Source organism: Balaenoptera physalus (assembly GCF_965194825.1).
Source record: "Balaenoptera physalus genome assembly, contig: HAP1_SCAFFOLD_1638, whole genome shotgun sequence".
NCBI classification, from domain to species: domain Eukaryota; kingdom Metazoa; phylum Chordata; class Mammalia; order Artiodactyla; family Balaenopteridae; genus Balaenoptera; species Balaenoptera physalus.
In genome coordinates, this window is record NW_028125161.1 from 82,068 (window position 1) to 107,017 (window position 24,950).

Here is a 24,950-nt window from a genome sequence, read left to right on the forward strand (position 1 = left end):
AAACAAGATATATGGACACTAGTTAGGACCTAATCGCAACAGACAGGCAAGTTCAGTATTAGGATGTTGAGGAAGAGCTGACAGATTCCAGAGAAATTCAGGAGATAAACTGAAGCGGGCTTAATGGGGTATGAGATGGAGGAAAGGAAGGTCTTAGGGAATTAAAGGGTTTACTGCACACATGAGCAGAGTCTCAACATTAATCATTTGAACGTACAGAGGTAGATCTCCCACATGACACCGGTTAGGAAGCAACGGTACGCCCTTTAGAATTCCTAGAGACAACACAAATCAACTGTTTCGATGGAAAATTCGGCGGGACCGGTGCGTTTTTTCACTCCAACTTAGTTCCAAATTCCTATTACTCACATTTTCTGTGCCAAAACAACACAGCTGGAGGAACTGAAGGGGATTCCGTTTTGGTAATTGAGGAGTGTCCCCAACACTGACAGTCCCATCTTAAAAAGCACTCCCTCTGCATTTTACCCGAGGAGCAATGGCCAGAGCCTCCCTTTGAAAACGATGGGGAGAAATCAGAACATAACACACTGTCCCTTTCAGCTACTGTGAACTGAGCCGCGAGACGACCAATACGCCCTGACACAGCGCGGACGGGCCAGCGCGCGGCGGCAACAGGGACAGGAGACAGCACAAGAGACGAAGTCCAGGCCCAGGGGCCAAGGCCTATTACCTTTCCGGCATGTGCAAAACATAAAACAGAAGCAATATTGTAACAAATTCATTAAAGACTTAAGAAAAAAAAAAAAATCACATGCTAAAGTGCATACTCTAAAAACTATACTATATTGCTTCTATAAAACAAGCACTAAACGTCAGATACAGAAAAAACCCTTTTCGTGTCCTCACACCTAGGTCAAAATTACAAAGAGTTAATTCAGGAGACAGAAAGAGAAGGAATAAATCTGAATGAATCTGAGTCAGAACACAGTGCTATAGTATAACCTTAGGCACATTCCACAATACCCATGCCTAAACATGGCAAATTCCACAATACCCATGCCTCAACCTCCCTATCTATAAAGGAGTTAACCACACCAGCGCTAACCATTACTTGCCTCCTGGTAGCTTGTGAGTGTTAATATTACTTGTAAAAAAAAAAAAAAAATTATTTTGTAATAAATACACAGATCATCAGTTGAAAGAAACAAGGAAAACTACAGCGTTATTATTATTGCCTTGTTACTAGAGCTAAACACCAGAAATCAACATAAAGAAGTTATGTACACCAACAATGTAGGGTTTGAATATGTACTTTGAGAGGCAATCTTATAATTAGTTGTTGTACCTCTAATTGCTTCTCCTTTTTTTTTTTTTTTTAATTTAAAAAAGCAATACAGGGACTTCCCTGGTGGTTCAGTGGTAAAGAATCCGCCCTGCAATGCAGGGGACGCGGGTTCGATTCCCGGTCGGGGAACTAAGATCCCACACGCCGCGGGGCAACTAAGCCCTCGCGCCAAACTACTGAGCTCGCACACCTCAATGAGGTAGCCCACGTGCAGCAAACTACAGAGCCCACGCGCTCTGGAGACTGCACGCCACAACTAGAGAGAGAAAACCCGCACGCCACAACTAGAGAGAAGCTCTCATGCTGCAACGAAGAGCCCGTGCGCCGCAATGACAAAAAAGATCCCACATGCCTTAACGAAGGTCCCGCGTGCCGCAACTAAGACCCAATACAGCCAATCAACCAATCAATCAATCAATCAATCAAGTGGGGCAGGGGGAGCAATACAGGAATTTCCCTGGCAGTCCAGTGGTTAAGACTCCAAGCTCCCAATGCAGGGGGCACGGGCTCGATCCCTGATTGGGGAACCAAGATCCCACATGTGGCACAGCGTAGCCAAAAAAAAAAAAAAAAAAAAAAAAGCAACACATACCATACGGCATTTACCCCAGAGAACCCATGTTCGCACAAAAAAAGGTACACAAATGTCCACAGCATCTCTCTCAGTAATAGTCAAGAAATGGGAAAAAACTCAGATGTTCTTCAATGGGCAAGTGATTAAACAAACTGAAGTATAGCCAAACCATGGAATACCACTCAGCAATTAAAAAGAAAGCGGCACTGGGACCTCTCTGGTGTTCCAGCGGTTAAGACTTTGCACTCTCAATGCAGGGGGCCCAGGTTCCATCCCTGGTCAGGGAACTAGATCCCGCATGCTGCAACTAAATACCCGCACAGCCAAATAAATAAATAAATAAATATATATATATATTTTTTTTAAAAAAAAGGAGCACTATTGATTCATGCAATTTGGATGACTCTCCAGGGAATTACATTGATTGAAAAAGGCCAATCCAAAAGGTTACATACTGGGAATTCCCCGGCGGGCCAGTGTTTAGCACTCAGCACTTTCACTACCTGGGCTGGGTTCAATCCTTGGTCGGGGAACTAAGATCGCATAACCGGCAGCGCAGCCAAAAACAAACTTTTTTTTAATTAAGAAAAAAAAAAAAGGTTACACACTATATGATTTTATTCACATAGCATTCTTTTTTTTTAATTAATTAGTTAATTTATTTTATTTTTGGCTGCGTTGGGTCTTCGTTGCTGCGTGTGGGCTTTCTCTAGTTGCGGCGAGCGGGGGCTACTCTTTGTTGCAGTGCGCGGGCTTCTCGCTGCGGTGGCTTCTCTTGTTGCAGAGCACGGGCTCTAGGCACGCGGGCTTCAGTAGTTGTGGCACGTGGGCTCAGTAGTTGTGGCTCCCGGGCTCTAGAGCGCAGGCTCAGTCATTGTGGCGCATGGGCTTAGTTGCTCCGCGGCATGTGGGATCTTCCCGGACAAGGGATCAAACCCATGTCCCCTGCAATGGCAGGCAGATTCTTAACCGCTGCGCCACCAGGGAAGTCCCACATAACATTCTTGAAATGACAGGTTGCCAGGGACAGATAGGGCCGGGGGACTGGGAGATGGGCCATCTTCCCCAGGGGCTATTTTCCCTTGATCATCTGCACAAAAACTTTAGTGCAACTTTATCCACTGCACTATCAGATCATTATGATTTGGTGGGGAGTGGGGGAGCAGCAGTGGCTATAAAATGGCATCAGGAGAGATCCTGTGGGATGGAAATGTTCTGTATCTTGACTGTGTCAATGGCAATACCCAGGTTGTGACAGTATACTATGGTTCTGTAAGATGTTACCATTGGGGAAAACTGGGTAAAGGACACACAGGACCTATCTCACTATTATTTCTTACAACTGCATGTAAACCTACAATAATCTGTAAACAAAAAGCTTAATCAGAAATGAAGGCAACACATGCCTCTTGTAACAAGTAAAACAATAGCCTGTGGTCAATCTCTTTCTCTACCCGTCCCATTCCCTCCCTCTTGAGATAACCATGCAAACTCACTGCCCATACAAACAGGCATGCATTTAATACTTTCTGTTTACTGTATCAAAATGGGATCATACATACTACATTATTACCCTGCAGCCTACCTTCTTCACCCATCATCCCTATATCATAGAGACCTTAAAAAAAAAAAACTATTTTAAGTGCCAAGCAGGATGGCAGGTATAGAAAATTTTCTGACTAGGGCAAATCTGACAAATGTTTACCGTGCTAATGTGCCATAGCTCAGCCAGGTGCACTCAGTGAGAGCATAATATACAAGTAGCATTCTAAAGAGATCTGCAAAAAATGCAAGGTCTTCAGCAGCTCTTCGAGGATCCCATCCCCCTCTCTGCCTCCTCCATGGAACCATCCCATGGAGGTTTAACAGTTTAACTCCATTTGCCCCCTCCTGCTGTTTGTGCTTTTGTTGTATACTTCTGTTCTACATCTCCACAAGACATTATTATTGTCATTTATTTACAAAACAACATATAAATATAAAGGTGTATGTACCTGGGTATATGTACATATATATATTAAACACACACACAGACTTTAAGTGCTCTTTGCTCTTTCCTGCAGTTCTGTTCTTTTTTTTTGGGGGGGGGGGGGCAAGTTTTTATATTGGTAAAGTTCTGTACTACTAGAAATATAAGATTTGAAAAGAAAAATGAGACTTGAGGATTATCTGTGGAGCTTATCCTCATTCTCCTGCTGACGCATTATGTGTTTATAATTTGAGAACTGCAGATAAATACAAACTGGTCTTCTCCATACTTGCTCACTAAGGAATTCCTCATTTCTAGGAAACGTCTATTTCAAGGAAAGGAAACAAACAAAAACACCTAGTGCACTAGATGATTAAAAGGTACACATTTTATAGCCTGAGTTCGAGAAAAAAATTACCCAAGAAACGGCCTTTTTCCCTAGGAGCCAGCTTCTACTAGGGGAGTCTAGGGTTCTCTAGGCAAAGAAAAAAAACTTGCCAGTTTAAACAGAATAACAGAAACGTTCAGCCAATCAAATATACAGAACTCATCACTTGCAGTGAGGAATGAAAGGCCTGTATCAACAGAAAAAATAAATGGCACAGGCAACGTCTGGAACAGAAAACAAACAGGAGGTACTTTAAAAAGCCAAAATTGCAAAGACAGATTAACAGGGTATGAAATTACACGCCGGGCAATGCACCTGTTAAAGGAAAAGAGGCGCACACCAAGTCTGAAGTCTTAAGAATTCGGTGTTTAACATTACTTCTGCATGCTGCCCAGCAGGAAACTCGGGTCCTGGCTTAATCCACAACGCACACTTCATTTAAGGAGGTGAACTGCTTGGTCTGACTCAGTTTCTTATTCTGTAAAATGAATGCAACACAGCTGTCGTGAGTCGCCAAAGAATTCTGCACAAACGCTTTGTAACTCCAAAGTGCTGTGCAAATCAGAGCAGCCCTTCTCTCCTTCACATTCGTTTGACTTGGAATTTCAGAAGTTTAGCTGAAAATATAGACGACTCGGAAGCAAGGGACTGAGAGTGACCCACACAGGTGGACAGAAATGCAAAAACTGGAGCACCTCATACAAACCACAAGAGAACACGTTCACGTGCACACGTTATCAGTAACAGAAAACGCCACCGGTAGCAACCGTAAACCACTGAGAGGACCAGCAACGACATGTGTCCAAATCCAGCCGGCAGCACAGCCTCGTCGGCGGCAGTGCCTTAAACACAGCTCCCCGCACTCCGCGGCCTAACAAGATCCACTTTTTCCAAAAAGTTTAGCAACTTGCCAAGTACACTGGCATAGTTCACCTTTTTTAATTGCTAAGCAAACATGCAGGAGAGTTGAGACAATCAAGGGAATGTTCAGCCTTCCTCAAAAATAAGATCCAGGAAATTCACGTTTTGCTTGAACAGTTTCATGTCTAAAACTGATCACAAACCTCTGTTTGATGTTGTTTTCTCGCTGCTGGCCAATGAGCCCGGGAAAGACAACGAATTCTTTCAAACGGGGAGGGCTCTCTGCACTCTTCAGCTAAACCAGCGAGGCTTTACCACCGTCACGTTTAAAATAATGAGGAGGACGCCTCCATGGAGTTTACCGGGCTGCGCTAATCACGAGGGGCCTCGGGCGCCCAGGGCGGGCCCCAGCGCCGGTGGCCGCGGGACCGGACGCCCTCCCCGGGACCCCCCCAGGACCCCCTCCCCGGGACGCGGCCGCGGGACAGGACGCCCCCCAGAACCCCTGACCGGGACGCAGCTGCGGGACAGGACGCCCCCCAGAACCCCTGCCCGGGACGCGGCTGCGAGACAGGACGCCCCCCAGGACCCCTGCCCGGGACGCGGCCGCGGGACACGAAGCTCCCCCCTCCCCAGGAACCCCTCCCCAGAGCGCGGGCCTCGCCGCCGTCACGCGGCACCCGCCGCGCTCACCGCGGGCCGGGAAACCCCTCAGGCCGACTGACCCCCGCCCGCCGCCCAGCCTCCCTCCGGCCCGCGCCGCCCGCCGCGCCTACCGCGTTCTTCTGCATCATCTTGTCCATCTTCTGGGCAATGCGGACCACCTCGTCCTCCATGGCCCCGGCAGGCCTGCCCCGCGCCGGGCCGCGGGGGACGGGAAACGAGCGGAGCTGGCGGGGCGGCGGGTAAGCCCAGGCGTCGGCGAGGGCCCTCAGCAGGCCTGACCGAGGCGCTTCCTCACTCACGGCGACGGCGACGGCGGCGGCGGCGGCGGCGGCGGCGCTCCTCACCCGCAGGCAGCGCCAATCCAGCTCCCAGCTCGCGGGGGCGGCGCTCCTCCCCCGCAGGCAGCGCCAATCGAGCTCCCAGCTCGCGGCGGCGGCGACGGCGCTCCTCCCCCGCAGGCAGCGCCAATCGAGCTCCCAGCTCGCGGCGGCGGCGGCGGCGGCGCTCCTCCCCAGCAGGCAGCGCCAACTGAGCTCCCAGCTCGCGGCGGCGGCGGCGGCGGCGCTCCTACCCCGCAGGCAGCGCCAATCGAGCTCCCAGCTCGCGGCGGCGGCGCTCCTCACCCGCAGGCAGCGCCAATCCAGCTCCCAGCTCGCGGGGGCGGCGCTCCTCCACCGCAGGCAGCGCCAATCCAGCTCCCAGCTCGCGGCGGCGGCGGCGGCGGCGCTCCTCCCCCGCAGGCAGCGCCAATCGAGCTCCCAGCTCGCGGCGGCGGCGCTCCACCCCGCAGGCAGCGCCAATCGAGCTCCCAGCTCGCGGCGGCGGCGGCGGCGGCGGCGCTCCTCCCCAGCAGGCAGCGCCAACTGAGCTCCCAGCTCGCGGCGGCGGCGGCGGCGGCGCTCCTACCCCGCAGGCAGCGCCAATCGAGCTCCCAGCTCGCGGCGGCGGCGGCGGCGCTCCTCACCCGCAGGCAGCGCCAATCCAGCTCCCAGCTCGCGGGGGCGGCGCTCCTCCACCGCAGGCAGCGCCAATCCAGCTCCCAGCTCGCGGCGGCGGCGGCGGCGGCGCTCCTCCCCCGCAGGCAGCGCCAATCGAGCTCCCAGCTCGCGGCGGCGGCGCTCCACCCCGCAGGCAGCGCCAATCGAGCTCCCAGCTCGCGGCGGCGGCGGCGGCGGCGGCGCTCCTCCCCAGCAGGCAGCGCCAACTGAGCTCCCAGCTCGCGGCGGCGGCGGCGGCGGCGCTCCTACCCCGCAGGCAGCGCCAATCGAGCTCCCAGCTCGCGGCGGCGGCGGCGGCGCTCCTCACCCGCAGGCAGCGCCAATCCAGCTCCCAGCTCGCGGGGGCGGCGCTCCTCCACCGCAGGCAGCGCCAATCCAGCTCCCAGCTCGCGGCGGCGGCGGCGGCGGCGCTCCTCCCCCGCAGGCAGCGCCAATCGAGCTCCCAGCTCGCGGCGGCGGCGCTCCACTCCGCAGGCAGCGCCAATCGAGCTCCCAGCTCGCGGCGGCGGCGGCGGCGGCGCTCCTCCCCAGCAGGCAGCGCCAACTGAGCTCCCAGCTCGCGGCGGCGGCGGCGCTCCTCCCCCGCAGGCAGCGCCAATCAAGCTCCCAGCTGGCGGCGGCGGCGGCGGCGGCGCTCCTCACCCGCAGGCAGCGCCAATCCAGCTCCCAGCTCGCGGGGGCGGCGCTCCTCCCCCGCAGGCAGCGCCAATCGAGCTCCCAGCTCGCGGCGGCGGCGCTCCACCCCGCAGGCAGCGCCAATCGAGCTCCCAGCTCGCGGCGGCGGCGGCGGCGGCGCTCCTCCCCAGCAGGCAGCGCCAACTGAGCTCCCAGCTCGCGGCGGCGGCGGCGCTCCTCCCCCGCAGGCAGCGCCAATCCAGCTCCCAGCTCGCGGCGGCGGCGGCGGCGGCGCTCCTCCCCCGCAGGCAGCGCCAATCGAGCTCCCAGCTCGCGGCGGCGGCGGCGGCGGCGCTCCTCCCCAGCAGGCAGCGCCAACTGAGCTCCCAGCTCGCGGCGGCGGCGGCGGCGGCGCTCCTACCCCGCAGGCAGCGCCAATCGAGCTCCCAGCTCGCGGCGGCGGCGCTCCTCACCCGCAGGCAGCGCCAATCCAGCTCCCAGCTCGCGGCGGCGGCGGCGGCGGCGCTCCTCCCCCGCAGGCAGCGCCAATCGAGCTCCCAGCTCGCGGCGGCGGCGCTCCACCCCGCAGGCAGCGCCAATCGAGCTCCCAGCTCGCGGCGGCGGCGGCGGCGGCGCTCCTCCCCAGCAGGCAGCGCCAACTGAGCTCCCAGCTCGCGGCGGCGGCGGCGCTCCTCCCCCGCAGGCAGCGCCAATCAAGCTCCCAGCTGGCGGCGGCGGCGGCGGCGCTCCTCCCCCGCACGCAGCGCAAATCCAGCTCCCAGCTCGCGGCGGCGGCGGCGGCGGCGCTCCTCCCCCGCAGGCAGCGCCAATCAAGCTCCCAGCTGGCGGCGGCGGCGGCGGCGCTCCTCCCCCGCAGGCAGCGCCAATCCAGCTCCCAGCTCGCGGCGGCGGCGGCGGCGGCAGCGGCGGCGGCGGCGGCGGCGGCGACGCTCCTCCCCCGCAGGCAGCGCCAATCGAGCTCCCAGCTCGCGGCGGCGCTCCTCCCCTGCAGGCAGCGCCAATCGAGCTCCCAGCTCTCGGCGGCGGCGGCGGCGCTCCTCCCCCACAGGCAACTCCAATCGAGCTCCCAGCTCTGTTCTTTTTTTTTTTTTTTTTTGAATTTTGAGATTTTTCATTTGAAGTAAGTCTTAATGCTATTAAATTCACAAATATGCTAATTTAAATACCCAAGTCTATTATCTAAGACACACATTGCAAACACAAATATCTATTCTCTCCACATGTCAGAGCCCATTCATTTCATGGTTTGGAAATGGGGAGAATAGATCCCCTTAAACTGCAAGTCAGCAGGTGTTTCTTTACAGTTAACTTCAGCAAAATTCATACAAAATATTAATTAACAATGATCTTCTTGTTAACTCACAAGGAAACACCTTCAAAGCTGCATTTTGTTAAAGTTTCTGTACTAAAATGTAGAAAAACTGAACTACACAAATATTGAAAAGTTAAAAATTCCTTAATTTTTTATTCCTGGTACCACTACCACAATTTACAGGGCAATATACCTGATGTAATGAAAAGAAAAAGAAAAAGACAAAGCTACAACAGATAAAAGACCTCAGGAATGTACATCTAATTGACACTCCATTGCATTAATCAATAGCTGCACTTTTTGCAAACTGTGGCTAGGACAGTCCTGAGCAAGAAGGGTTTCCTGTTTAAGCTGCAGTAACTTTTCTGACTATGGATCATCGTTCCTTCTGTGGCAGATTTTTACAGTTCCTCTAATGCATTCGGGACGACTGTCTCAAAGTAACCTGCAGCTTTCCTGACACCTCCTCGCTCTCTCTCCTGCCAAGAACTGTAGCCCTTTTCTTGTGAGTTTTGAGAACCTTCTGCTACCATATCCACCACTTCCACCACCAGATCCATAACCACCACCATAGGGACTTCCCGAGCTTCTTCCACCAAAACTGCCTCCCTTCATGGGTCCATCATTTGATTGCTGTTGTCCACTATAATTTCCAAAATCATTATAGCTCCCACCACCACCATAGTTACCTCCAAAATTTCCTCCTTCATTGTAACCATCATATCCTCCACCACCGCCACCATATCCCCCATCTTGGTTTCCATATCCTGGTCCACCACCACCATAGCCTCCTCTACTACTGTAACCAGGACCACCGCCATAGTTACCACCGTCGCCTCCAAATCCGTTCTATCCACCATCACCTCCTCCATAACTACCTCTGCTGCCACCACCTCCACCACCATAGCCTCCTCTTCCACCAAGTTTCCACCACGGCCAAAGTTACCTCCACCACCTCCAAAGTTTCCTCCACGACCCATAAAGTTGCCAGATCCACCTCCACGACCTCTTTGTGATCCAGCAGATTGCGTTTCTTCTTTAGGAAGGGCCTTTTTCACTTCACAATTATGCCCATTAATAGTGTGGTATTTCTGAACAACAATTTTATCAACTGTATCATGATCATCAAAAGTTACAAAAGCAAATCCTCTCTTTTTTCCACTCTGCCTGTCTTCCATAACTTCTATGGTTTCAATCTCGCCATGCTTTTCAAAGTAGTCTCTCAAATTACATTCTTCTGTATCTTCTTTAATACCACCAACAAAAATTTTCTTCACTGTTAGATGGGCACCAGGCTTTACAGATCCTCTCTAGAACCAGCTCTCTTTGGTTCCACTACACGCCCATCAACCTTGTGTGGTCGAGCACACATTGCTGCATCCACCTCTTCAACCCAAGAGTAAGTCACAAAACCAAAGCCCCTGGAACGTTTTGTTTGGGGGTCTCTTATCACCACACAATCTGTAAGTGTGCCCCATTCCTCAAAATGTTCTCTTAAGCTATCGTCTGTAGTTTCAAAGCTCAGACCACCAATAAACAGTTTTCTCAACTGTTCTGGTTCCTTTGGATCATGGCCCTCCTCCCCACCCCACCCCCGGCGGCGGCGGCGGCGGCGACGGCGGCGGCGGCGACGGCGACGGCCGGAGTCGGGCTGGGGGCGACCGGGCGGCGGTTTTACCTCCGTTTTGAGACCGGACTCGCCTCTTCCAACTCGAGTTCAATATGGGACGGAGAGGCCAGCTCTGTTCTATGTTGGGCCATTTTACTTCAGCCTAAAAAAATTTCTTCTAGTATTCCCTAAGGTCTGCTGGGGATCAGTTTTCTTATTTTTCATTTATCTGTATTTGATTTTTTAAAATTGATTCCAATTTTCTGTTGAGATTCTCCATATTTTAATCTATTAATCCCCATCTTTTACTCTCAATATAGTCATTTTAAAGTTCTGTGCTAACTCCAGAATCTGAATTCCCTCTAAATCAATTTTTCTTGTTTTGTTTTGTTTTTTTTTTGTCTTAATTTTTAGTCACTTTTTCCTGCTTCAGGAATTTCATAATTTTTGATTGTGTGCTGGACATGGTGAATAAAAAATTCATAGAGACTGAAGATGCTATTACTTTGAACCAGAGAAGATTTACCCCTTTCTCTGTTAATCAGAGTGGCTGATCATTTCAGTCATTTCAGGAATTTTACTAGGTCAGAACTGGGTTGGAGCTTTACTTGTCTCATGCTACCTATGATTTTTCCTGATTTGTGGCCTCCCTGGATTTTTGCTGTGAGCCTGACAGGTCTTTGATTCTTCAATAAATACAGTCAGTTATTGACTTCAGTCTTTCAGATGTTTGAATTCAGCTCTTTAGGCTCTCAGTTCTCACAGCTTCAGAGTATGGCAAATGTAAGGAGAGACCAGCTATGTATTTGTTACCGTTACACTTTCTCAATGAAAATTTGTCTCATAAACACTGAAACATTGCAGATGATTTCACTTTTTCTGACTCAGCCCCCTTCTTGGGGATGGCACTTCTGGGTTTTTACTGTGAGTCTGGTAGGTCTCTGATTCCTCACTTTGGAAAGTTCTCTCCCTCAGGCATTAGGTATTTAAGCTTCCTGCTTTCTATAGGTTCAAAAACTGGCAAATGTCTTGAAGAGGAGACCTAATGATTGTCACAGGCCCCTTTATCTAGCGGGATTTGGTTTGTTCGTGCCATGACTGTGCAGGAAATTTCACTCTGCTTTCTTGGCTCAGTCCCCCATCATCCTGTACCACCCTGACACTAAGGAAATGTCCTGTGGGGGAAATCGGCTTGACATTCTGCTAGATTTCACTCCATCATGCCAGCAAATGAGTTCATCAAAAGGTATGGTGATTTCTCTTTTCCAGTGGAGTATGTCCACTACATAAGGAAATACAAAAGACAGTATAAATGTATTTTTGTTTGTAATTCAGTTTTTCTCCTATATGACTTAAAAGACAAATGCAGTATAAGCAAGTCCCAAATACATAAAGAAAAACTAACAGAATTAAAATGATAAAGCCTGACACTATTTTTTAAATAAATAAATAAATTTATTTATTTATTTATTTGTATTTTTATTTTTGGCTGCGTTGGGTCTTCGTTGCTGCGCGCGGGTTTTCTCTAGCTGTGGCGAGCAGGGGCTACTCTTTGTTGTGGTGCGTGGCCTTCTCGTTGCGGTGGCTTCTCTTGTTGAGGAGCACGGGCTCTAAGTGCATGGGCTTCAGTAGTTGTGGCTCTTGGGCTCTAGAGCGCAGGCTCAGTAGTTTTGGCGTGCGGGCTTAGTTGCTCCGCGGCATGTGGGATCTTCCCAGACCAGGGCTCGAGCCCGTGTCCCCTGCATTGGCAGGCGGATTCTTAACCACTGTACCACCAGGGAAGTCCGAAAAACTGACACTATTAAAGGGAGAAATATTTCAAGCCAATAGCAAAAGGTCATATATTGTATAATTCCATGTCTATGAAATGTCCAGGATGAGCAAATCCATATAGACAGAAAGTAGATTAGTGGATACCAGGGGATGTTGGGGAGGGGAAAATAGGGAGTAACAGCTAACATATACAAGATTTCTTTGTGGGGGGCGTGACAAAAATGTTCTGGAATTAGATAGCAATATTGGTTGTGAAAATACTAAGAACTAGTGAATTGTACACTTACTTTAATCGGTGAATTTTTTTTTTTTAATCTTGCAGAAGTTTTTATTTCAGTGATTACAAGAACGCAGTAAATGGAAACTATGCTGGTTTACATTAGGCATGCACCTCTACCTGAAACTGCTGTTAGTTTTTGACTGGCCTAAATCTTTATAACTTATTTTTGCATTAGGCACATCTTTAAATTTTTTTGGACCCTGACATACAGGGTAAGTTAACTTCTTCCTTGTGGCAGTTTAGTATGAGAATTATGTTCGCTGGCTAGATTCCTTTAACTAAAGGCCTCTAAGACTCTCAGGCTACCTGTACTAGCTCAAGACTGTACTTTATATATAGATATAAAGATGATAAAATAAAATAAAATAAAGCTTTTGGGAGGTCTGACGTCTTCTGCCAGCGTTCAGTGGGTGTTCTGTAGGAGCAGTTCCACGTGTAGATGTATTTCTACTGTATCTGTGGGAAGGAAGGTGATCTCCACGTCTTACTCTTCTGCCATCTTGCCCCTCCCTCCCCCCAGGAATATCACTTTTAAAGGAGAAGGTATAAACCCCTTGGTTATATGAACTGGAGATTTTAGTAAGAAGTCAATATATTTTTTGTTAGGCACATGTTATGTTAGGCTGTCTCCCTGCACAGGACGCAGGCGCCTTGAAAATGGAAATCATATCCCTCTATAGTACGTCCCTCTTCTTTCTGCTTTGCAGTTTGCTGCTCCACTTGTTCAACCCCACTTAGTAATAACCTATACTTCCCTTGTTCCTGTTTTCCCATCTGGAAAACAGACAAAAGGCAACCAAACAACGCAAAGGTCTCAACAAATAAGGGATATCCAAAACCAGAGATGGCCAGAACTTCTGTATCCCTCATGAAACCTAGTCCCGTGTTCAATACTTAGGTATCATTAATACATGCGTGTTGACTGACACAGTTTAAACTCAATTCTTCCACTTCCCAGTTTAGTTTTAGTCCTCATACAAAACCTGATCATCAAATTCCTTAATGCTAGGAATCACAGTGAAAAATAATTTCTCAACTGACTTCTGTCAGATGAGTGAGAACTAAGGTTAATTCAGTGTATCTGAAGCATAGACAGTGAGGGCACAAGTGGCACAAGATGGGGCTAGAGAAGCAGAGAGGATTCTAGACCACGCAGAGTCTTAAAGGCCAACACTGTGTTTTCTATTCTCAAAACAATGTTTGTGAGCGATGTTTATGAGCAATGTTCCAACTTGCTTTGAAGGTTTCTTGTGTGAAGAATGGATTGGAAGGAAACAAGATATATGGACACTAGTTAGGACCTAATCGCAACAGACAGGCAAGTTCAGTATTAGAATGTTGAGGGAGAGCTGACAGATTCCAAAGAAATTCAGGAGATAAACTGAAGCGGGCTTAATGGGGTATGAGATGGAGGAAAGGAAGGTCTTAGGGAATTAAAGGGTTTACTGCACACATGAGCAAAGTCTCAAAATTAATCATTTGAACGTACAGAGGTAGATCTCCCAAATGACACCGGTTAGGAAGCAACGGTACGCCCTTTAGAATTCCTAGAGACAACACAAATCAACTGTTTCGATGGAAAATTCGGCGGGACCGGTGCGTTTTTTCACTCCAACTTAGTTCCAAATTCCTATTACTCACATTTTCTGTGCCAAAACAACACAGCTGGAGGAACTGAAGGGGATTCCGTTTTGGTAATTAAGGAGTGGCCCTAACACTGACAGTCCCATCTTAAAAAGCACTCCCTCTGCATTTTACCCGAGGAGCAATGGCCAGAGCCTCCCTTTGAAAACGATGGGCAGAAATCAGAACATTACACACTGTCCCTTTCAGCTACTGTGAACTGAGCCGGGAGACGACCAATATCCCCTGGCACAGCACGGACGGGCCAGCGCGCGGGGGCAACAGGGACAGGAGACAGCACAAGAGACGAAGCCCAGGCCCAGGGGCCAAGGCCTATTACCTTTCCGGCATGTGCAAAACATAAAACAGAAGCAATATTGTAACAAATTCATTAAAGACTTAAGAAGAAAAAAAAATCAGATGCTAAAGTGCATACTCTAACCACTATACTATATTGCTTCTATAAAACAAGCACTAAACCTCAGGTACAGGAAAAAACCCTTTTCGTGTCCTCACACCTAGGTCAAAATTACAAAGAGTTATTAATTCAGGAGACAGAAAGAGAAGGAGTAAATCTGAATGAATCTGAGTCAGAACACAGTGTTATAACCTTAGGTAAATTCCACAATACCCATGCCTCAACATGGCAAATTCCACAATATCCATGCCTCAACCTCCCTATCTATAAAGGAGTTAACCACACCAGCACTAACCATTACTTGCCTCCTGGTAGCTTGTGAGTGTTAATTATTATTTGTAAGAAATACACAGATCATCAGTTGAAAGAAACAAGGAAAACTACAGCGTTATTATTATTGTCTTGTTACTAGAGCTAAACACCAGAAATCAACATAAAGAAGTTATGTACACCAACAATGTAGGGTTTGAATATGTACTTTGAAAGGCAATCATATAATTAGTTGTTTTACCTCTGATTGCTTTTCCTTTTTTTTTTTTTTTTTTAATTTAAAAAAGCAATACAGGGACTTCCCTGGTGGTTCAGTGGTAAAGAATCCGCCCTGCAATGCAGGGGACGCGGGTTCGATTCCCGGTCGGGGAACTAAGATCCCACACGCCGCGGGGCAACTAAGCCCTCGCGCCAAACTACTGAGCTCGCACACCTCAATGAGGTAGCCCACGTGCAGCAAACTACAGAGCCCACGCGCTCTGGAGCCTGCACGCCACAACTACAGAGCCCACGTGCCACAACTAGAGAGAGAAAACCCGCACGCCACAACTAGAGAGAAGCTCTCATGCTGCAACGAAGAGCCCGTGCGCCGCAATGACAAAAAAGATCCCACATGCCTTAACGAAGGTCCCGCGTGCCGCAACTAAGACCCAATACAGCCAATCAACCAATCAATCAATCAATCAATCAAGTGGGGCAGGGGGAGCAATACAGGAATTTCCCTGGCAGTCCAGTGGTTAAGACTCCAAGCTCCCAATGCAGGGGGCACGGGCTCGATCCCTGATTGGGGAACCAAGATCCCACATGTGGCACAGCGTAGCCAAAAAAAAAAAAAAAAAAAAAAAAGCAACACATACCATACGGCATTTACCCCAGAGAACCCATGTTCGCACAAAAAAAGGTACACAAATGTCCACAGCATCTCTCTCAGTAATAGTCAAGAAATGGGAAAAAACTCAGATGTTCTTCAATGGGCAAGTGATTAAACAAACTGAAGTATAGCCAAACCATGGAATACCACTCAGCAATTAAAAAGAAAGCGGCACTGGGACCTCTCTGGTGTTCCAGCGGTTAAGACTTTGCACTCTCAATGCAGGGGGCCCAGGTTCCATCCCTGGTCAGGGAACTAGATCCCGCATGCTGCAACTAAATACCCGCACAGCCAAATAAATAAATAAATAAATATATATATATATTTTTTTTAAAAAAAAGGAGCACTATTGATTCATGCAATTTGGATGACTCTCCAGGGAATTACATTGATTGAAAAAGGCCAATCCAAAAGGTTACATACTGGGAATTCCCCGGCGGGCCAGTGTTTAGCACTCAGCACTTTCACTACCTGGGCTGGGTTCAATCCTTGGTCGGGGAACTAAGATCGCATAACCGGCAGCGCAGCCAAAAACAAACTTTTTTTTAATTAAGAAAAAAAAAAAAGGTTACACACTATATGATTTTATTCACATAGCATTCTTTTTTTTTAATTAATTAGTTAATTTATTTTATTTTTGGCTGCGTTGGGTCTTCGTTGCTGCGTGTGGGCTTTCTCTAGTTGCGGCGAGCGGGGGCTACTCTTTGTTGCAGTGCGCGGGCTTCTCGCTGCGGTGGCTTCTCTTGTTGCAGAGCACGGGCTCTAGGCACGCGGGCTTCAGTAGTTGTGGCACGTGGGCTCAGTAGTTGTGGCTCCCGGGCTCTAGAGCGCAGGCTCAGTCATTGTGGCGCATGGGCTTAGTTGCTCCGCGGCATGTGGGATCTTCCCGGACAAGGGATCAAACCCATGTCCCCTGCAATGGCAGGCAGATTCTTAACCGCTGCGCCACCAGGGAAGTCCCACATAACATTCTTGAAATGACAGGTTGCCAGGGACAGATAGGGCCGGGGGACTGGGAGATGGGCCATCTTCCCCAGGGGCTATTTTCCCTTGATCATCTGCACAAAAACTTTAGTGCAACTTTATCCACTGCACTATCAGATCATTATGATTTGGTGGGGAGTGGGGGAGCAGCAGTGGCTATAAAATGGCATCAGGAGAGATCCTGTGGGATGGAAATGTTCTGTATCTTGACTGTGTCAATGGCAATACCCAGGTTGTGACAGTATACTATGGTTCTGTAAGATGTTACCATTGGGGAAAACTGGGTAAAGGACACACAGGACCTATCTCACTATTATTTCTTACAACTGCATGTAAACCTACAATAATCTGTAAACAAAAAGCTTAATCAGAAATGAAGGCAACACATGCCTCTTGTAACAAGTAAAACAATAGCCTGTGGTCAATCTCTTTCTCTACCCGTCCCATTCCCTCCCTCTTGAGATAACCATGCAAACTCACTGCCCATACAAACAGGCATGCATTTAATACTTTCTGTTTACTGTATCAAAATGGGATCATACATACTACATTATTACCCTGCAGCCTACCTTCTTCACCCATCATCCCTATATCATAGAGACCTTAAAAAAAAAAAACTATTTTAAGTGCCAAGCAGGATGGCAGGTATAGAAAATTTTCTGACTAGGGCAAATCTGACAAATGTTTACCGTGCTAATGTGCCATAGCTCAGCCAGGTGCACTCAGTGAGAGCATAATATACAAGTAGCATTCTAAAGAGATCTGCAAAAAATGCAAGGTCTTCAGCAGCTCTTCGAGGATCCCATCCCCCTCTCTGCCTCCTCCATGGAACCATCCCATGGAGGTTTAACAGTTTAACTCCATTTGCCCCCTCCTGCTGTTTGTGCTTTTGTTGTATACTTCTGTTCTACATCTCCACAAGACATTATTATTGTCATTTATTTACAAAACAACATATAAATATAAAGGTGTATGTACCTGGGTATATGTACATATATATATTAAACACACACACAGACTTTAAGTGCTCTTTGCTCTTTCCTGCAGTTCTGTTCTTTTTTTTTGGGGGGGGGGGGGCAAGTTTTTATATTGGTAAAGTTCTGTACTACTAGAAATATAAGATTTGAAAAGAAAAATGAGACTTGAGGATTATCTGTGGAGCTTATCCTCATTCTCCTGCTGACGCATTATGTGTTTATAATTTGAGAACTGCAGATAAATACAAACTGGTCTTCTCCATACTTGCTCACTAAGGAATTCCTCATTTCTAGGAAACGTCTATTTCAAGGAAAGGAAACAAACAAAAACACCTAGTGCACTAGATGATTAAAAGGTACACATTTTATAGCCTGAGTTCGAGAAAAAAATTACCCAAGAAACGGCCTTTTTCCCTAGGAGCCAGCTTCTACTAGGGGAGTCTAGGGTTCTCTAGGCAAAGAAAAAAAACTTGCCAGTTTAAACAGAATAACAGAAACGTTCAGCCAATCAAATATACAGAACTCATCACTTGCAGTGAGGAATGAAAGGCCTGTATCAACAGAAAAAATAAATGGCACAGGCAACGTCTGGAACAGAAAACAAACAGGAGGTACTTTAAAAAGCCAAAATTGCAAAGACAGATTAACAGGGTATGAAATTACACGCCGGGCAATGCACCTGTTAAAGGAAAAGAGGCGCACACCAAGTCTGAAGTCTTAAGAATTCGGTGTTTAACATTACTTCTGCATGCTGCCCAGCAGGAAACTCGGGTCCTGGCTTAATCCACAACGCACACTTCATTTAAGGAGGTGAACTGCTTGGTCTGACTCAGTTTCTTATTCTGTAAAATGAATGCAACACAGCTGTCGTGAGTCGCCAAAGAATTCTGCACAAACGCTTTGTAACTCCAAAGTGCTGTGCAAATCAGAGCAGCCCTTCTCTCCTTCACATTCGTTTGACTTGGAATTTCAGAAGTTTAGCTGAAAATATAGACGACTCGGAAGCAAGGGACTGAGAGTGACCCACACAGGTGGACAGAAATGCAAAAACTGGAGCACCTCATACAAACCACAAGAGAACACGTTCACGTGCACACGTTATCAGTAACAGAAAACGCCACCGGTAGCAACCGTAAACCACTGAGAGGACCAGCAACGACATGTGTCCAAATCCAGCCGGCAGCACAGCCTCGTCGGCGGCAGTGCCTTAAACACAGCTCCCCGCACTCCGCGGCCTAACAAGATCCACTTTTTCCAAAAAGTTTAGCAACTTGCCAAGTACACTGGCATAGTTCACCTTTTTTAATTGCTAAGCAAACATGCAGGAGAGTTGAGACAATCAAGGGAATGTTCAGCCTTCCTCAAAAATAAGATCCAGGAAATTCACGTTTTGCTTGAACAGTTTCATGTCTAAAACTGATCACAAACCTCTGTTTGATGTTGTTTTCTCGCTGCTGGCCAATGAGCCCGGGAAAGACAACGAATTCTTTCAAACGGGGAGGGCTCTCTGCACTCTTCAGCTAAACCAGCGAGGCTTTACCACCGTCACGTTTAAAATAATGAGGAGGACGCCTCCATGGAGTTTACCGGGCTGCGCTAATCACGAGGGGCCTCGGGCGCCCAGGGCGGGCCCCAGCGCCGGTGGCCGCGGGACCGGACGCCCTCCCCGGGACCCCCCCAGGACCCCCTCCCCGGGACGCGGCCGCGGGACAGGACGCCCCCCAGAACCCCTGACCGGGACGCAGCTGCGGGACAGGACGCCCCCCAGAACCCCTGCCCGGGACGCGGCTGCGAGACAGGACGCCCCCCAGGACCCCTGCCCGGGACGCGGCCGCGGGACACGAAGCTCCCCCCTCCCCAGGAACCCCTCCCCAGAGCGCGGGCCTCGCCGCCGTCACGCGGCACCCGCCGCGCTCACCGCGGGCCGGGAAACCCCTCAGGCCGACTGACCCCCGCCCGCCGCCCAGCCTCCCTCCGGCCCGCGCCGCCCGCCGCGCCTACCGCGTTCTTCTGCATCATCTTGTCCATCTTCTGGGCAATGCGGACCACCTCGTCCTCCATGGCCCCGGCAGGCCTGCCCCGCGCCGGGCCGCGGGGGACGGGAAACGAGCGGAGCTGGCGGGGCGGCGGGTAAGCCCAGGCGTCGGCGAGGGCCCTCAGCAGGCCTGACCGAGGCGCTTCCTCACTCACGGCGACGGCGACGGCGGCGGCGGCGGCGGCGGCGGCGCTCCTCACCCGCAGGCAGCGCCAATCCAGCTCCCAGCTCGCGGGGGCGGCGCTCCTCCCCCGCAGGCAGCGCCAATCGAGCTCCCAGCTCGCGGCGGCGGCGACGGCGCTCCTCCCCCGCAGGCAGCGCCAATCGAGCTCCCAGCTCGCGGCGGCGGCGGCGGCGGCGCTCCTCCCCAGCAGGCAGCGCCAACTGAGCTCCCAGCTCGCGGCGGCGGCGGCGGCGGCGCTCCTACCCCGCAGGCAGCGCCAATCGAGCTCCCAGCTCGCGGCGGCGGCGCTCCTCACCCGCAGGCAGCGCCAATCCAGCTCCCAGCTCGCGGGGGCGGCGCTCCTCCACCGCAGGCAGCGCCAATCCAGCTCCCAGCTCGCGGCGGCGGCGGCGGCGGCGCTCCTCCCCCGCAGGCAGCGCCAATCGAGCTCCCAGCTCGCGGCGGCGGCGCTCCACCCCGCAGGCAGCGCCAATCGAGCTCCCAGCTCGCGGCGGCGGCGGCGGCGGCGGCGCTCCTCCCCAGCAGGCAGCGCCAACTGAGCTCCCAGCTCGCGGCGGCGGCGGCGGCGGCGCTCCTACCCCGCAGGCAGCGCCAATCGAGCTCCCAGCTCGCGGCGGCGGCGGCGGCGCTCCTCACCCGCAGGCAGCGCCAATCCAGCTCCCAGCTCGCGGGGGCGGCGCTCCTCCACCGCAGGCAGCGCCAATCCAGCTCCCAGCTCGCGGCGGCGGCGGCGGCGGCGCTCCTCCCCCGCAGGCAGCGCCAATCGAGCTCCCAGCTCGCGGCGGCGGCGCTCCACTCCGCAGGCAGCGCCAATCGAGCTCCCAGCTCGCGGCGGCGGCGGCGGCGGCGCTCCTCCCCAGCAGGCAGCGCCAACTGAGCTCCCAGCTCGCGGCGGCGGCGGCGCTCCTCCCCCGCAGGCAGCGCCAATCAAGCTCCCAGCTGGCGGCGGCGGCGGCGGCGGCGCTCCTCACCCGCAGGCAGCGCCAATCCAGCTCCCAGCTCGCGGGGGCGGCGCTCCTCCCCCGCAGGCAGCGCCAATCGAGCTCCCAGCTCGCGGCGGCGGCGCTCCACCCCGCAGGCAGCGCCAATCGAGCTCCCAGCTCGCGGCGGCGGCGGCGGCGGCGCTCCTCCCCAGCAGGCAGCGCCAACTGAGCTCCCAGCTCGCGGCGGCGGCGGCGCTCCTCCCCCGCAGGCAGCGCCAATCCAGCTCCCAGCTCGCGGCGGCGGCGGCGGCGGCGCTCCTCCCCCGCAGGCAGCGCCAATCGAGCTCCCAGCTCGCGGCGGCGGCGGCGGCGGCGCTCCTCCCCAGCAGGCAGCGCCAACTGAGCTCCCAGCTCGCGGCGGCGGCGGCGGCGGCGCTCCTACCCCGCAGGCAGCGCCAATCGAGCTCCCAGCTCGCGGCGGCGGCGCTCCTCACCCGCAGGCAGCGCCAATCCAGCTCCCAGCTCGCGGCGGCGGCGGCGGCGGCGCTCCTCCCCCGCAGGCAGCGCCAATCGAGCTCCCAGCTCGCGGCGGCGGCGCTCCACCCCGCAGGCAGCGCCAATCGAGCTCCCAGCTCGCGGCGGCGGCGGCGGCGGCGCTCCTCCCCAGCAGGCAGCGCCAACTGAGCTCCCAGCTCGCGGCGGCGGCGGCGCTCCTCCCCCGCAGGCAGCGCCAATCAAGCTCCCAGCTGGCGGCGGCGGCGGCGGCGCTCCTCCCCCGCACGCAGCGCAAATCCAGCTCCCAGCTCGCGGCGGCGGCGGCGGCGGCGCTCCTCCCCCGCAGGCAGCGCCAATCAAGCTCCCAGCTGGCGGCGGCGGCGGCGGCGCTCCTCCCCCGCAGGCAGCGCCAATCCAGCTCCCAGCTCGCGGCGGCGGCGGCGGCGGCAGCGGCGGCGGCGGCGGCGGCGGCGACGCTCCTCCCCCGCAGGCAGCGCCAATCGAGCTCCCAGCTCGCGGCGGCGCTCCTCCCCTGCAGGCAGCGCCAATCGAGCTCCCAGCTCTCGGCGGCGGCGGCGGCGCTCCTCCCCCACAGGCAACTCCAATCGAGCTCCCAGCTCTGTTCTTTTTTTTTTTTTTTTTTGAATTTTGAGATTTTTCATTTGAAGTAAGTCTTAATGCTATTAAATTCACAAATATGCTAATTTAAATACCCAAGTCTATTATCTAAGACACACATTGCAAACACAAATATCTATTCTCTCCACATGTCAGAGCCCATTCATTTCATGGTTTGGAAATGGGGAGAATAGATCCCCTTAAACTGCAAGTCAGCAGGTGTTTCTTTACAGTTAACTTCAGCAAAATTCATACAAAATATTAATTAACAATGATCTTCTTGTTAACTCACAAGGAAACACCTTCAAAGCTGCATTTTGTTAAAGTTTCTGTACTAAAATGTAGAAAAACTGAACTACACAAATATTGAAAAGTTAAAAATTCCTTAATTTTTTATTCCTGGTACCACTACCACAATTTACAGGGCAATATACCTGATGTAATGAAAAGAAAAAGAAAAAGACAAAGCTACAACAGATAAAAGACCTCAGGAATGTACATCTAATTGACACTCCATTGCATTAATCAATAGCTGCACTTTTTGCAAACTGTGGCTAGGACAGTCCTGAGCAAGAAGGGTTTCCTGTTTAAGCTGCAGTAACTTTTCTGACTATGGATCATCGTTCCTTCTGTGGCAGATTTTTACAGTTCCTCTAATGCATTCGGGACGACTGTCTCAAAGTAACCTGCAGCTTTCCTGACACCTCCTCGCTCTCTCTCCTGCCAAGAACTGTAGCCCTTTTCTTGTGAGTTTTGAGAACCTTCTGCTACCATATCCACCACTTCCACCACCAGATCCATAACCACCACCATAGGGACTTCCCGAGCTTCTTCCACCAAAACTGCCTCCCTTCATGGGTCCATCATTTGATTGCTGTTGTCCACTATAATTTCCAAAATCATTATAGCTCCCACCACCACCATAGTTACCTCCAAAATTTCCTCCTTCATTGTAACCATCATATCCTCCACCACCGCCACCATATCCCCCATCTTGGTTTCCATATCCTGGTCCACCACCACCATAGCCTCCTCTACTACTGTAACCAGGACCACCGCCATAGTTACCACCGTCGCCTCCAAATCCGTTCTATCCACCATCACCTCCTCCATAACTACCTCTGCTGCCACCACCTCCACCACCATAGCCTCCTCTTCCACCAAGTTTCCACCACGGCCAAAGTTACCTCCACCACCTCCAAAGTTTCCTCCACGACCCATAAAGTTGCCAGATCCACCTCCACGACCTCTTTGTGATCCAGCAGATTGCGTTTCTTCTTTAGGAAGGGCCTTTTTCACTTCACAATTATGCCCATTAATAGTGTGGTATTTCTGAACAACAATTTTATCAACTGTATCATGATCATCAAAAGTTACAAAAGCAAATCCTCTCTTTTTTCCACTCTGCCTGTCTTCCATAACTTCTATGGTTTCAATCTCGCCATGCTTTTCAAAGTAGTCTCTCAAATTACATTCTTCTGTATCTTCTTTAATACCACCAACAAAAATTTTCTTCACTGTTAGATGGGCACCAGGCTTTACAGATCCTCTCTAGAACCAGCTCTCTTTGGTTCCACTACACGCCCATCAACCTTGTGTGGTCGAGCACACATTGCTGCATCCACCTCTTCAACCCAAGAGTAAGTCACAAAACCAAAGCCCCTGGAACGTTTTGTTTGGGGGTCTCTTATCACCACACAATCTGTAAGTGTGCCCCATTCCTCAAAATGTTCTCTTAAGCTATCGTCTGTAGTTTCAAAGCTCAGACCACCAATAAACAGTTTTCTCAACTGTTCTGGTTCCTTTGGATCATGGCCCTCCTCCCCACCCCACCCCCGGCGGCGGCGGCGGCGGCGACGGCGGCGGCGGCGACGGCGACGGCCGGAGTCGGGCTGGGGGCGACCGGGCGGCGGTTTTACCTCCGTTTTGAGACCGGACTCGCCTCTTCCAACTCGAGTTCAATATGGGACGGAGAGGCCAGCTCTGTTCTATGTTGGGCCATTTTACTTCAGCCTAAAAAAATTTCTTCTAGTATTCCCTAAGGTCTGCTGGGGATCAGTTTTCTTATTTTTCATTTATCTGTATTTGATTTTTTAAAATTGATTCCAATTTTCTGTTGAGATTCTCCATATTTTAATCTATTAATCCCCATCTTTTACTCTCAATATAGTCATTTTAAAGTTCTGTGCTAACTCCAGAATCTGAATTCCCTCTAAATCAATTTTTCTTGTTTTGTTTTGTTTTTTTTTTGTCTTAATTTTTAGTCACTTTTTCCTGCTTCAGGAATTTCATAATTTTTGATTGTGTGCTGGACATGGTGAATAAAAAATTCATAGAGACTGAAGATGCTATTACTTTGAACCAGAGAAGATTTACCCCTTTCTCTGTTAATCAGAGTGGCTGATCATTTCAGTCATTTCAGGAATTTTACTAGGTCAGAACTGGGTTGGAGCTTTACTTGTCTCATGCTACCTATGATTTTTCCTGATTTGTGGCCTCCCTGGATTTTTGCTGTGAGCCTGACAGGTCTTTGATTCTTCAATAAATACAGTCAGTTATTGACTTCAGTCTTTCAGATGTTTGAATTCAGCTCTTTAGGCTCTCAGTTCTCACAGCTTCAGAGTATGGCAAATGTAAGGAGAGACCAGCTATGTATTTGTTACCGTTACACTTTCTCAATGAAAATTTGTCTCATAAACACTGAAACATTGCAGATGATTTCACTTTTTCTGACTCAGCCCCCTTCTTGGGGATGGCACTTCTGGGTTTTTACTGTGAGTCTGGTAGGTCTCTGATTCCTCACTTTGGAAAGTTCTCTCCCTCAGGCATTAGGTATTTAAGCTTCCTGCTTTCTATAGGTTCAAAAACTGGCAAATGTCTTGAAGAGGAGACCTAATGATTGTCACAGGCCCCTTTATCTAGCGGGATTTGGTTTGTTCGTGCCATGACTGTGCAGGAAATTTCACTCTGCTTTCTTGGCTCAGTCCCCCATCATCCTGTACCACCCTGACACTAAGGAAATGTCCTGTGGGGGAAATCGGCTTGACATTCTGCTAGATTTCACTCCATCATGCCAGCAAATGAGTTCATCAAAAGGTATGGTGATTTCTCTTTTCCAGTGGAGTATGTCCACTACATAAGGAAATACAAAAGACAGTATAAATGTATTTTTGTTTGTAA

The 24,950-nt window shown here is 51.0% G+C and overlaps 1 protein-coding gene across 1 annotated transcript in view; it reads right to left on the reverse strand.

Annotated features, from left to right (window-relative positions):
- Positions 1-561: 561 nt before the first annotated feature.
- LOC309654006 (uncharacterized protein) overlaps positions 562-24,950 on the reverse strand; it is a gene marked incomplete at both ends in the record, with an annotated part of 50,846 nt that continues 26,457 nt past the window's right edge. The window contains 8 exon segments of the mRNA XM_082478685.1: positions 562-571; positions 9,231-9,559; positions 9,563-9,633; positions 9,636-10,013; positions 10,016-10,420; positions 22,542-22,847; positions 22,958-23,317; positions 23,320-23,662. Coding sequence (XP_082334811.1) covers positions 562-571; positions 9,231-9,559; positions 9,563-9,633; positions 9,636-10,013; positions 10,016-10,420; positions 22,542-22,847; positions 22,958-23,317; positions 23,320-23,662 — 2,202 coding nt within the window.